Source organism: Camelus dromedarius, chromosome 8 (assembly GCF_036321535.1).
Source record: "Camelus dromedarius isolate mCamDro1 chromosome 8, mCamDro1.pat, whole genome shotgun sequence".
NCBI classification, from domain to species: Eukaryota; Metazoa; Chordata; class Mammalia; order Artiodactyla; family Camelidae; genus Camelus; species Camelus dromedarius.
In genome coordinates, this window is record NC_087443.1 from 65,898,828 (window position 1) to 65,913,706 (window position 14,879).

Genomic DNA, 14,879 nt, shown 5'->3' on the forward strand with positions numbered 1-14,879 from the left:
AAGAGATTTTTACATTATTTAAAATGAAAAAGGGAGAAAAATGGTTTCTTAAGTGATGTGTGTGGGAATATATAGGTGATTACAGGATGATGGAAGTGATGAGAAGGGAGTGAGTAGGGCAGGTATAGGGTAAGGAGAATATATATATATATATACCTGCCCAGAGGGAACCTTCTTACCCGATGAAAGCTGCACCAGTTGGTATCGTTGGTTTATCCAAAAAAAACACTAAAAGCGTAAAATCTTAAGCATGTATACTTATATATGTTTTACATTTAATATTTATATGTATTATTTATACGTATATAAACATACATATATATATCTTAAGTATTTAATTTTAAATAGATAAATGTATGCTTATATACCAGACCTTTATATTTTAGACTCTTTTTTTAGAGCAGCTTTGGGTTCACAGCAAAATTGAGCGGAAGATTAAAAGATATCCCATATACCCCAAGCCCCTACACATGCATAGCCTCGCTTATTAGCATTCTCCACCAGATTGTGTACCAATCTTTTGATGTAAAGTGTTTTGAATATGAGTAGTGATCGGAGTTCCCAGGGGACTTTCTTCTTATGAGCCACACTTGTAAATACAGTTCTCCTTAAAGTTGGATGAGAACAGAATTCAGGATTCAGTCTAAGATCATGTATTGCATTTAGTTGTCATGTGTCTGTTATCTCCTTTAATCTAGACCAGCTTTTCAGTGTTTACTTGACTTTGTGATTTGACATTTTGAATTACTATTATAAAATATTTTTTATTAATATATGCACTTATGTATTAATTATTACATATTATTTCCCCTAATCTTTTAGAGTTGATTTGCCCATTTAATCCAATTTTTAGTGACTTACCTAGAATGTATCCAAAACTAAGTCAGTTTTTTAAAGAAACAACTCTTCCTTGTACTCATATCATCAGTTTATCTAATATTTAATGTAATCACAGTTTCTCCAAAAGAAAAACATAGTGGGGAGAAAACAGAACTGACTGTAACCATAAGCAACTCAACTGGTAGGAAAAGTTACCAGGAGTAACAGACAGCATATTGGCCTTGAGAGTCCAATGTGCTTTGGGCTTTGGTCAGGATATTTTATGGAGGAAATGGGAAACAAGAAGTTGAACCAAGTAGTCAGTTATTTGGGAATTTGTTAGTGTAGTTTTCTCTGAGATAGCTATAGTCCTGTCTTGAATTAAATAAAAAGCATTTTGTCTTGAATTCATGGAAATACCGATTTCAACAGATGCCCTTTTTGAAAGAGCTTGGTGACTGGCCAAGATTTTCCAGTGAGAGGTTTTGTTTGTTGTTTCTCAAGTTGAAGTTATTTTTTTAATATTTCAGTCACACTTAAGGGTATAAAAATGACCACTTGTTAAGATGAACTCTGTCCTTTATAAACTGGATAGAAATGATTTTACAGTGCTAATTATATTGTGCAAAACAACCTTTTGCTTCTCAGTATATTCCTAAATCTTCTGTGTTCTGTACTTACCTTCTGGGGAGAGGGCAGTACGAAAAGTATGCACTGCAGTGTTTTGAGAACTTACTAATGTATTTTTTTCTTCTGAAATTCTAAAGTATGTATTATAGAAGTAAGTTTTAGATCATTAGTGAACAAATTATTTTGACATATGTATATACCTGTTAAACCATTACCACAATTAAGATAAGCCTGTTCATCACCCCAAAATGTTTCCCATACCCACCTTAGTAATTTCTCCCTCCCTCTTCTCCTTCCCTCTCCTCCTCCCCCATCCCTTGGCAACATCTGGTCTGCTTTCTGTCATTGTGGGTTAGTTTGTGGGTTAGTTTACATGAAATTGGATTTTAAATTTGAATTTGAATTATTTTTTGTTTCCATAGAAACTGGATCAGGATCTTAATGAAGTCAAAGCTCGAGTAGAAGAACTGGACAGAAAATACTATGAAGTAAAAAATAAGAAAGATGAATTACAGAGTGAGAGAAAGTTAGTATAGGCTAAAATGTGCCTTAATATTTTTGAATAATGCTAGTTACTGGCTGTTAGATGGTCTTTAAGTTATAAATTAGCTGTTGAAGTTTAATTTCAGTAGTCAAAATTGTGTACTGTTAGTGTATTATCTTAATGTTTTTCAAATTAAAGAGTCTAATTTTTATTGATTAGCTACTTGTGGAGAGAGGAGAATGCAGAACAGCAAGCACTTGCTGCTAAGAGAGAAGATCTTGAAAAGAAACAGCAGCTTCTTAGAGCGGCAACAGGAAAGGTGGGCAGGTTCTTTTCATTACTTCAGTTTGCATTGAGTCGATTATTATTGCACAAGAATTTATTAGTTTTCAAGAGTGCAGTCAAATTACTTGTCTTATAAATATGAAACAGTGGTTATCATTTAAGCACCCATGCTATTAGAGATAGCACTTTTGATTTTTAGATGGAGAGTCCATTTTTAATGCTGATGTCATAGAACAGAACCCATAATGTAAGGTGTTGCATGTTAGTGACGTATTTCAAAGGGAGTGACCTGTTGTTGGAGAGGATGTTTAATCGCTGGTATAGAGTAATGGGCTCATTTCTTACCAGCAGGAGCGCCATTGGCAGTATTTTAATAATTTTCACTTCTGAACAGGCCATTTTAAATGGAATAGACAGCATAAACAAAGTGCTAGACCACTTTCGTCGAAAAGGAATAAACCAGCATGTTCAAAATGGCTATCATGGTATTGTGATGAATAACTTTGAATGTGAGCCTGCTTTCTACACATGTGTGGAAGTCACTGCTGGGAACAGGTGAGGGTTTGTTTTTTTTTTGTTTGTTCTTTTTGCTTGATATTTTGAGTTTTTAAGGGAAAGAAGGAATAAGTAACCCAAGGAACAATTTTTTTTATGGTTCTAATACAATATGTCTCTCGTTATTATCCCATATCCTTAGTTACTTAATTTTCTAATTAAAGATGTAAATGCTAAGTGTTTGTTTTTAATTGTAGAAGGCAGAACTTTCTCCTTTTTGTACTTTGCCTCCCTCCCTTAGAAGTTTCTAAGTAGCCCTCCCCCATACAAATTGGATTGCATAGAATAAAAGTGAATTGTTTGCTTAAATGTTTATAGCACTTTAGATGGTCTTGTTCTGTTTCCCTGTAGGTTATTTTATCACATTGTTGATTCAGATGAAGTCAGCACAAAGATTTTGATGGAGTTTAATAAAATGAACCTTCCCGGAGAGGTTACTTTTCTGCCTCTTAACAAGTTAGATGTAAGGGACACTGCCTACCCTGAAACCAATGTGAGTTGATGTGTGTTAAGGTCTGTCTTTCTTTCATAGGTTACCTTTTTTTTGTGATTAGCATGTGCTAGTGCACAGGCACTGTACATTGGGAATCATACAATCTTTGAGATAAATATGCCTTTTGTACCATAGAGCATAGTCAGTGCTGGGTGAGTGAGGATGGGAAGGGAGACAGAGGTCACAGCCAAGACATAAAACAAATCATTGCAAAATGTGCAAAGTGTTAAAATACATACGTATGGAATACTTTGAGAGTGTATTCCAGGGAGACAAACTTAAGATTTAATGGTTGGAGAACAATTCCCTGAGGAACTATCATTTAAAGTAAATATTTTAAAGTTTTCTGAAAATGCTTTTTTAAGTGGCTTATAAATTAGATTAAAAATATCTAGCAAGGCAATGGGCTCTGAAAGCAGTATGTGGCTTTTGTTATTAGCTGGTATACTTTTAAATAGGTTAGAAATATTCCCTAGACATCATTCTTGAAAAAAAAAAAACATGTATTGCTTTGAGATGTTCGGCTTCAGAATGTTGATAGTAGTAGCAACTATTTCACTGTTTTTTAAGGTTAAAGCTGAAACCCCATGAGAATGATCTACAATTTAAGAGGAACAGTGAGAACCTTATAAGCTTTTCAAATGGTCTAGCTTTTTCTTCTTTTAAATATATACAAATTACCTTTGAAGTTTGGAGGAGAAATTGAGAAATAAATGTGATGTTTGAATGAAGCAAAACACAAAAATGCATGTAGTGTGGTTCCCTTTACATTACCTAAGCAAAACTAAATTTAGAGGACAGCTAGAAAGAAGTGCAAAGGAGTGATTACCACAAAAGTCACAACAGTGGTTCACCCCCAGCAGGTAACCATTAGAGGTAACCACTACAATTAGGAAAGGGGTACAATCTTGACTTCTGGGTGTCAGTAGTAGTTTGTTTCTTGCCTTGTCCGGTGGTTATGTTGGTGTTCGCTTTGTAATTATTAACTTAAGCTTAACATACTGCATTTTTCTGTATGTAGGATGTATTTCCTAATTTTAACATTCTGTTCTGACAGTTTAAGAGAAAAAAGGGAAAAAAATTTATCTGAAAAAATGTTTTTCTGAATATCAAACTTAGATATATGCATCTGTACTTAGGTAGGTAGGTAGATGGATGGATAGATAGATAAAACTAAAATGAAAATATTTTGAGGAAATACTATTAGTTTACAGTTAGCAGTTCTATGTGACAGATGCTATCGTAAGTGTTTCACATATATAACTCGCCTAGTTTTAACAGCTTTGTCAGGAAGGTATTGTTGTTACTACAGTTTTGTAGAGGAAGTAACTGTTACTCAGAGAAGTTACGCACCTTTGTCTAGAGCACACATCAGGTGAGTGGTGGAGCTGGGATTTGAACTTGAGCAGTCTGGCTCCAGAGCCACTAAGGTCTTTATCACTGTGCTCTAGCATTGAAACTCTGGATAGTTTATGTGAACACAATTTCCAGGATATTGAAGTACAATGCGTTTTGTAACATTTTCAGTATAAAAACTAATAGTTTTGAAATATAAAGTCATTTGTGTTTATATTTCATGAAGATGTAATCCATAATTCTGCTAAGACATTATAAATAATTGTGTTGTGATCTCTTTGCTTGCTAACAAGATATTCATTTTTAGGATGCTATTCCTATGATAAGTAAATTGAGGTACAATCCCAGGTTTGACAAAGCTTTCAAACATGTGTTTGGAAAAACACTTATTTGTCGTAGTATGGAAGTTTCAACCCAGCTGGCCCGTGCTTTCACTATGGACTGCATTACTCTGGAAGGTTTGTAATAGTAATTCTTAGCTTTGAATAAATAAATTCCATTTTAATTTTAAGAATATTTGAAAATTCATGTCCAGTTATCTTTCATTTTTAAAATAGTTGGTTTATTGAAGTCAGAATCTAAACAGGGTCCACACTTTCTATTTAGTTGATATCTCATATAATTATTTGCTCTATGGTAGGGTTTCTTTTTTGCACCATGGACTTCTTTGGTTCTTTGGTGAAGCCTATGGATCCTTTCTCAAAATGTTTTTAAATGGATAAAATGAAAATACTTTAAATCTCAAAAGAAACCAGTTATGTTGGCATGGTTATCACAGTATTTTTTAAAATATGACTTAGTAATTTATTCTTTAAGGTATTCAGAAATAAGATTTTGCCATGGAGCTCCTGAATTTATCTGGAATCCAGGTTAAGAATCTCAGGTATTACAGGTTCACCTGCCCTCATTTTTCGTTTTTTTCCTTCTCTTTATAATTTGTTGATGAAAGAAGCTTTACCTCCGTATGTTTACAGTTTTTTGTTGTTTTGCCATCTGAGAATAAGTTGTAAAAATCATGCAACTTCATCTCTACAAGTTAAGCATTATCTCCTGATAATAAGGGCATTCTCCTTTATAACCGCAGCATCATTGTTATACCTAAAAAGTTTAATATTAACCGAATAATATCATCTAAAGAGTATCTATAAACATTCTTAATTATCCCCAAATATTTTTCTATCCAGGATCCAGTCAAGGATGCATGCAATTTAGATTCCTTCAGTTTCAGTATAGAAAGTTCCTCCTGTTCCCTCCTACCCCTAGTTGACTTTCTCGAAGAAAGTCATGTTTTTTGGATTTGTCTCACTGCTTCCTCTTCATTAGGTTTAGGTTAAGCATTCTTGGCATGAGTGATGTGTACTTACTGTATCACACAATGTGTCCCACTGTTAACTGGTGCCAAGTTGGACCACTAGCTCGTCTTGGTTGTAAAGATGCCCTTTCCCCTTTGTAATTAATAAGTGATATCTTTTAAGAGTACATAAATATAAGAATCTCTCCCAAACTTTTTTTTACCAAGTGTTTAACATCCTTTGGTGACCTTTGACTTTTATTTAAGCCCAGGAGCTTATGTTGTATGTCAGTTTAACTTCTGAAGACAGGGAGAAAGTTAAAAACTGTTTTAACGTCCTTTGCTTATACATTGGGAGTTTCAAAACTGTGATTCTTAAATTCTGTGATTGCTTCTATAGTTATTAGCTATCGTTATTCTGTAAAGATGAGTCCTCTCCTTTTTTAAAACTTACTATTTGTGATTCATGGGTTTTTTTCTCATTACATGTGTTACCACATTGTCATTATTATTTCTGATTTTCAAATTTTCCCAAATAATGGCCAGTGGGAATTCCAAGCCAGGGCCCATATCTTGTTGACATGTTCCTATTAGTCTTCAGCACTTCTTTCCTTTCTGGCAGATGTTCAGGCTCACCTAGAAGGTACATTCTTTTAAATACAAATTTTAATACTGGAAAGCAAAATTTTTTCCAGACTAGCTTAAACTCTTAACTTTTTAATTCTCATTAAATAGGTAAAGCCTTTAGTTGCTTGATTATTAGTCAGTTTATCAGTGAATAAAGGAATTGTTATACAGAATTACTACCTTATGTTTTGTTTATAGGTGACCAAGTTAGTCATCGTGGTGCTTTAACTGGAGGTTATTATGACACAAGAAAGTCTAGACTTGAATTACAGAAAGATGTTAGAAAAGCAGAAGAAGAACTTGGTGAGCTTGAGGCAAAGCTCAATGAAAACCTGCGCAGAAACATTGAAAATATCTTTTTGTCTTTGCTGTTGTGGAGAAAGAACTGTGTTTTGGTTGGGATATAGAATCTTGCATGTTAAGATGTGTTTTTTCACATACAATGGGGAAGAATATCCCATGTGTTTGACTTTGACTTTTATTTAAGCACAGGAGCTTGTGTTGTATGTCTGTTCAACTTCTTAAGACAGGTAGAGAACTGAAAACTATTTGAACATCCTTTGCCAATCTGTTAAATAGTTGATAGCAGTGTGAGTCTACTGAGAGATACGAACCTGGGGAACACTAAAATTTAAAGTTATAGGGGGAGCTGAGGAGGATTGGTCAAATAATTATAGAAAGAAAACCAAGATAGTGTTTCAGTGGAAGAAGGATGGGGAGTATCAGGAATGGCACGTACTGCATAAAGTTAAATATATAAGGATTGAAAAATGTCCTTTAGATTTTACTATCTTGAGGTCGTTTAGTTTAGATTTAGTATTAGTAGAAGAAATGGCCATCAAAATCCAAGCCTTAGTAACAATAGTTCTCTTAGTTCTTTCAAATAAAAGTGTTCCGTGAAGAGTGGCTAGTTTGGCTCACAACTGAAACAGTTGTGCATGTGCATTTTCTTTTTTCTTTCTTTTTTTTTTTTTTTTACTGAAGTATAGTCAGTTAAAATGTGTCAGTTTTTAGTGTACAGCACAATGTCCCATTCATGCATATGCATACATATATTTGTTTTCATATTATTCATTAAAGGTTATTACAAGATATTGAATGTAGTTCCCTGTGCTACACAGAAATTTTTTTAATCTGTTTTTATATATAGTGGCTAATATTTGCAAATCTCAAACTCCCAAATTTATCCCTTCCCACCCCCTTTCCCCCAGTAACCATAGGATTGTTTACTATGTCTGTGAGTCTGTTTGTTTTGTAGCTGAGTTCATTAGTGTCCTCTTTTTTTCTTTTTTTTTAGATTCACATTTTCTTAAAATAGCTGTGGTAAAAGGCAAAAGTGCTTTATGTGTTCTTTGTATTATGTCACACAATATTAAAAATACAGGTACTTGAGCAGCAAAAGTAATTATTTTTACTGTTTCATTAGGATACTCTTTATTGAAACAAGCATTTTTTCAAAATAGGAGTTTATAGCTTTTGTGTCATCACTTACAAGCAAGAACACAGAGAAAAAGATAAAACATACCAGTTTTGACTTTGCAGTGGTCTGCATAGCATACTTTGAGAACTGCCCAAATTTGGCAAGATGTGAGCATGAAGAAAGTAGGGGAGAGTACAAAGAAAAAGGAGGATATTGACAGCATGCATCCTGCCTTCCTGTATTTGATAATCCAGCTAGGAGGAGTTATTCAAGGCTTCCTCTTCATATATAACTCCCTTATAAGCATAGTAGGTTACACAGTAAATATTAGTTGAGTGAAAAGATATTAAAATATACATATATATGTTTTATTTAGCTTCCTTTAGGGCTTACCAGGATTTTATTATTTTTTGTGTAGCAATTAGTAAAATTGTATGTTATTTTGAGAGAGAAGTAGTGGGGTGAGATGTTTCAAGCTTCTTTTATGACTGAACACATTTAGTGTAGTATTTAATTCAACATGGTTATGGTCCACAAATATGTCGAAGTAGCTTTTATTTAGGAGTGAAGAAAAGGAAGGGGATACACAATGTTGTGTTAATAGGCACTGAAGAGAATTTTCCTTAGCCTTGTATATGGATTAATAATGAAATTGATCAGCTAATGAACCAAATGCAACAGATTGAGACCCAGCAAAGGAAATTTAAAGCATCTCGAGATAGCATATTATCAGAAATGAAGATGCTAAAAGAGAAGAGGCAGCAGTCAGAGAAAACTTTTATGCCAAAGGTTCGTAAATATGCTTTTTTAATAGATTTGTTTTAATTATAGAGATTTGGATGGACCATGTTATATAGGTTATTTGACATATATATTATGTTCCATTTTCATTTTGGCCCATAGTTTTGGATATCTACATGTATCTTTCCCATACTTTTACCCAATGCATACCCCAAGTCTCCTTTGGTAGGCGACATTCAAACTTTCCAACTTCATTAAACAAATAGGCATTTTAAGCTGTGATACAATAGTACTGTCTGATAGTAGTCAAACATATTCTTCTCATAAACATGAAGCAGTTTTGACAAAAACTTAATTTAGCACATCAAAAGTGCTGAAACAGCAAAGTTTAAGAAATACGTATCACCCACAATTGTATCATCCTAACATTCTAGCAACTTCTTTTTGTTCTTATGAATATGCATAAAGATTTTTGTACATTCTGACCATGAAATATGTGTTCACACATCTTGAATGGTATTGTGTCATAAATCTTTTTCTGGTTGCTACATAGTTCTGATTATCAAATTTAATGGATACTTGATAATTAATTGAGTTAATATGATTATTTAGCTCACTTTAATGTTATATATAGACTACATCCAATTTTTCACTATTATAGCTAATACACTAATACCTTTATTAATAAATGGATAATCTGTCATATAGCAACGTAGCTTACAAAGTTTGGAGGCAAGTTTGCATGCTATGGAGTCCACCAGAGAATCATTGAAAGCAGAACTGGGAACTGATTTGCTTTCTCAACTTAGTCTGGAAGATCAGAAGAGAGTTGATGCACTGAATGATGAAATTCGTCAACTTCAGCAGGCAAGTACAGTTAACAAAAAAAAGTTTTTGTTGATAGTTGGCTGGTGTGAAAAGTGTCTGTCTTGGAATGTGAAATAGAAGGAATTTCATGAAAGAGAATATTGAGAAAATAGACTTAGGCTTCTGATAGTCAAAAGTGAATGAGGCTTTAGGGTTATATAAGAAATCTTTATTTCATCTTATTTAATGTACATTTATCATAAAAATTGAGATTGTTAGCTTTGCTATATTTATTGATCTGACCACCTTTACATATTTAATAATACTGTTTTGATTAAACATTTTAGTAACATTTCAGTTTTAAATAAGAGTGATAAACAACCAACACTAAGTGTAAAGAAACGAAAATCAGGAAGAGATATTTTTGGTACCATGCCTTATAAAAAGAAACAGGCACAAAAACCAGCATTCTGAATAGATAAGAGAGAAAATAAAATACAGGGCTTTTTGGAAAGGTATAAAACTCCATCTAAGCTCATTTGAACACAAGTAATGGAGGAAACAGCAGATTAACAGCATTCCTGAGTGTGAAATGTGCATATCTGTGTAGACAAATAACTGGGTTTTTTCTTGTAGGAAAACAGACAGCTGCTGAATGAAAGAATTAAATTAGAAGGTATTATTACTCGAGTAGAGACTTACCTCAATGAGAATTTGAGAAAGCGCTTGGACCAAGTAGAACAGGTATGTCTTTTTGAGGGTTCCTTCATGACCATAACCTTTTGAAAGAGCTTATATAAGAGGCTCTGATTGACTTGGGGGACAGAGACTAGCAGTCTGACTACTTGCCCTGGCTTGGAGTTTTAGCACTGCCACCTAGTGTACAGTATTGGGTAAGTCATTTGATATTTCTAAGCTTCAGTTTCATCCTATGCAAAATAAGCATAGCAGTAGTACCTATTTTGTATGATTATATGTCACAATCTAGGTTCTTGGTAAATATCAGGAATAGTTTCTCAGTAGTAATCAGATGCTGAGAGATTTTCTGATAATTGTATCATTACTTTTTTCCTTTAATGGATACATTAAGTACTTAACAATTATTTGAAGTTTGTTTTTTGTTTTATTAAGCGTTTATTCAAACATATCAGCAGTTACATAAACTTGTAGCAGTTTTAACACTTTGAAACTAACAAAATTCATATTTCGTGGTTTAACACTCTTAGTTCTTTTTATGTTATAGGAACTCAATGAACTGAGAGAGACTGAAGGGGGTACTGTTCTCACTGCTACAACTTCAGAACTTGAAGCCATCAATAAAAGAGTGAAAGATACCATGGCACGATCAGAAGGTAAAATTTAGCTTATTCATTTTATGAAATTGTTTACTACAAAATGAAATATCAATATTGGCAAAAAAAGGTACCACTAGTTTTATATAGTTTTCCATCATCATAAACAATTTATAGGAAACAGTTGAAGGGGTTGGTTATAATTAGTAACCTTTGTTTTGTTGAAATGTATGTGACAATTTTATGAGAGACTATAAATTATTAGTTTCATTGACGAAAGTATGAAATAGCTGAATCAAGTTTCTTATCACTTAGTTGCTGAGAAGAAAATTATTTTAGTTTTTTATAAACATAAGCATTAAACAATAAAACTATATATACTTGAGTAACTTGTGTACACTCCTAATTTTGTCCTGATTTCTTTCATAAATTTTCACAATAAAATTTAAACCTGCTTTGATAGATTTGACCATAATATCTTTGGTCAAGTAACACTCTGGCTTTAAAATAGGTTATATGGCCTAATTTGGCTTTCCCTTCCATTTTAGATTTGGACAATTCCATTGATAAAACAGAAGCTGGAATTAAGGAGTTGCAGAAGAGTATGGAACGCTGGAAAAATATGGAAAAAGAACACATGGATGCTATAAATCATGATACTAAAGAACTAGAAAAGATGACAAATCGACAAGGCATGTTACTAAAGAAGAAAGAAGAGTGTATGAAGAAAATTCGAGAACTTGGGTCACTTCCCCAGGAAGCATTTGAAAAATACCAGACACTGAGCCTCAAACAGGTAGATCTTGTTGGTATTAAATTTGAAATCTCCTTGCAGATTTCTCTATATGCAAACTTACTTGTACTTTTTTCTCTTTACAGTTGTTTCGAAAACTTGAACAGTGCAACACAGAACTGAAGAAGTACAGTCATGTTAATAAAAAAGCTTTAGATCAGTTTGTAAATTTCTCTGAGCAGAAAGAAAAGTTAATAAAGCGACAGGAAGAGTTGGATAGGGGGTACAAATCAATCATGGAACTGATGAATGTCCTTGAACTTCGAAAATATGAAGCTATTCAGCTAACTTTCAAACAGGTATGTTTCTATTTGTAGTTAATACACACACAAGGTAACATCTTCAGATACTATTCAGTTTATTCAATCTGTAAAGATTTTAAAGCTTTTTTCCCACTGATAGTTGGATCTAATATATGCAAATAAATCCAGTATATAGATTGCTAATGTAGTAACTAGAATGTTTTACACAGCTCTTGAAAGGATCCAATCTGTTACTCTTGTTCTTAAGATTAGATAATGAAAATACTTTTCGTTGTTTTTAAATATTTGTCCTTGTTTTAAGCAGTAATACGTATGTATAATCCCACTAAGCAAAATACATATTCCAGTTGACACCCGACTTATTTATTTTAAGGTATCCAAAAACTTCAGTGAAGTATTCCAGAAGTTGGTACCCGGTGGCAAAGCTACTCTGGTGATGAAGAAAGGAGATGTGGAGGGCAGTCAGTCTCAGGATGAAGGAGAAGGGAGTGGTGAAAGTGAGAGGGGCTCTGGGTCACAAAGCAGTGTCCCATCAGTTGACCAGTTCACTGGAGTTGGAATTAGGGTAATATACCTTTACATTTCAATTTTCTTCAGAATATTATAGTAGAATTTGTAGAACATTTTGCTAGTATAAATTGGTACATTGTATGCAATTTAATGTTAAGAGATGATGGCAATTTTTACCCCGTTAAGATATTAACCCATCAGATGTTTTCTTAGGTGTCATTTACAGGAAAACAAGGTGAAATGAGAGAAATGCAGCAGCTTTCAGGTGGACAGAAATCTTTGGTAGCTCTTGCTCTGATTTTCGCCATTCAGAAATGTGACCCAGCTCCTTTTTACTTATTTGATGAGATTGACCAGGCTCTGGATGCTCAGCACAGAAAGGCTGTGTCAGGTACAGTTGTGGTTTCATGGTTAACAGTAACTTGCTAAAAATAATAGCTTACCTCTTTCATAGTGTATTACTTGTTGCCTAAGGTTGTCTGGAGGGACTAGACAGGTTATGCATTCAGTAAATAATTTCTCTTTTAACAGGTTTTTTAAACTTTAGTATTAGACCACAAAGTTTAGTTCTGTGATAAATGGATATAATAATTGAAAATCCTACTCCAATTACAGTTTTATACAAAAGTTTCTCCTTTTAAAACTTGTTTTTCTGAATACTTGAATAGCTCATCATAAACAGTGTTGATTCTGTTAATAATCTATACCTCATCTTTAGTAAGTTCAAAAGACCTTGGGAGAGTGGGTAGCAGGGAAAAAATTTTTCAGTTTTTTTGTGTGAGAAAATTTACTTTGCTCTGACATTATTTCCAATGCTGTATTAGACGGTGCTGCTTCTTTCTATTCTGTAACTTTAAGATACTGATGTTGAAGATTTATCCCTAATTTAAGAAATCAAGTTGATAATTTTTACAGATACATGCATGAAAAATTAAAGAGTTACAGGCAGTTTTAAATTTTAGGTGAGAGTAGAGACAGTTGCTTTTTAAATTTTCAGTCCTACTGAGAACGAGATTTTATTAAATTACTATTTCTTCTTACAGATATGATTATGGAACTTGCTGTACATGCTCAGTTTATTACAACTACTTTTAGGCCTGAACTGCTTGAGTCGGCTGACAAATTCTATGGCGTAAAATTCAGAAATAAGGTAATTTCTTTTTACATGAAGTTTAATCCATGTAGTATTTATTTAATACATTGTATTTGTTGAATTCTTGTTTTATGTTACTTAAATAATGAAAGAAAATTTAGAAAGTTGTTTATCTGATGATGATGTCTTTGTAAAGAAAGGAACTTCAAATGCCTATGAAGGTTAGCAAATTTTTTGTGTGGCATTCATTGCATTGATTTTATTTTCATTGGCATTAAGAGATACTGTCTTCTTGTCTACTCTATTTAGTGCTTATTAATGCACAGTTGTTAACAGTTACATATATTCATTTATATTTGGCTAGACCACACAGTTCTTTCTGCTGTTTTCAGCCTTAGATTCTTTGAAATAGCAGAGTAATAAAAACCAAACAAAAATGTAGTTCAAGTATTTAGACGTTATCTGTATCTTCAGAGTATCAAAATGCAGAATATTTTTTAAACTCATGCATTGAACAAATAGCATCATAAAGGTTTTTATCAGTCAGTGTTTTAGAATCATTTGACTTGATACATAAAATTTATAGGTGATGGGTTGTGTTTTAAAAATATGACCCTGTTCAGGGGGGACACTGATGTATTTCTTTATAATTTAACAGGCTTTGTTTTTAACATTTATTCTTCAGGTTAGTCATATTGATGTGATCACAGCAGAGATGGCCAAAGACTTTGTAGAAGATGATACCACTCATGGTTAATTGGAAAATATTGCCCACTGGTTTGGAAGATGTGTATAGTAATATGATTCTCATACCCAGGAACTGTAAATTTAAACCTAAATATTGGTCATTATTAGTAGTTTTCAGTCTTAGAGCATACATAGTTTCCTTTTATATTTCTGTCATTGTATTTTATAAGATACTCTGTAATGTTACATTTCTACTTACAGTTCAAGAATTTTATTTCCCACACAACTTTTTGTAAAGTGTCCTCCTATTTTAAATCTTTTAAAACATGCTAAAAATTCTTTCCTAATTATTTTATCAGTTATATTGCCTCTTTTTTATAGCTTGAATTAAATAATTGGTTTTATGGCTAATTTTGTGTTTTATGTGGCTTTTTATTTATAGCTGTATGATTAGAAACAAATTTTTCTTAAATACTTACTTTTTATTTTGGGTGTTTACCTAAAATACCTTCACCCAGAAGATTTTTAAAATATAGTTTACTATTCTGTTGAATTACATCAGTAATTCCCAATCCTGGCTACATGTGTAAATCCATGGAGAAGCTTTTAAAACGTTAACATTGCTGGAGTATTTCCCTACATCACTTGAATCAAAATCTTTTAAGGGATGGGTCACTGTTAATTTCAAAGTTCCCCAAGGTGATTCTGACCCTCAGTGAGGATTAGAACCCCT

The 14,879-nt window shown here is 33.0% G+C and overlaps 1 protein-coding gene across 1 annotated transcript in view; it reads left to right on the forward strand.

The window, feature by feature from the left end:
* Positions 1-14,557, forward strand: part of SMC3 (structural maintenance of chromosomes 3) — a 30,200-nt gene extending 15,643 nt beyond the window's left edge. Inside the window, exons 14-29 of the mRNA XM_010983271.3 lie at positions 1,872-1,975; positions 2,153-2,252; positions 2,613-2,773; positions 3,125-3,266; positions 4,930-5,080; positions 6,739-6,891; positions 8,598-8,749; positions 9,410-9,568; positions 10,145-10,252; positions 10,752-10,860; positions 11,349-11,596; positions 11,680-11,892; positions 12,230-12,421; positions 12,580-12,757; positions 13,410-13,516; positions 14,145-14,557. Coding sequence (XP_010981573.1) covers positions 1,872-1,975; positions 2,153-2,252; positions 2,613-2,773; positions 3,125-3,266; positions 4,930-5,080; positions 6,739-6,891; positions 8,598-8,749; positions 9,410-9,568; positions 10,145-10,252; positions 10,752-10,860; positions 11,349-11,596; positions 11,680-11,892; positions 12,230-12,421; positions 12,580-12,757; positions 13,410-13,516; positions 14,145-14,216 — 2,349 coding nt within the window. The 3' untranslated portion in view covers positions 14,217-14,557. The remainder of the gene's footprint in view (positions 1-1,871; positions 1,976-2,152; positions 2,253-2,612; positions 2,774-3,124; positions 3,267-4,929; positions 5,081-6,738; positions 6,892-8,597; positions 8,750-9,409; positions 9,569-10,144; positions 10,253-10,751; positions 10,861-11,348; positions 11,597-11,679; positions 11,893-12,229; positions 12,422-12,579; positions 12,758-13,409; positions 13,517-14,144) is intronic.
* The last annotated feature ends 322 nt before the right edge of the window (positions 14,558-14,879 follow it).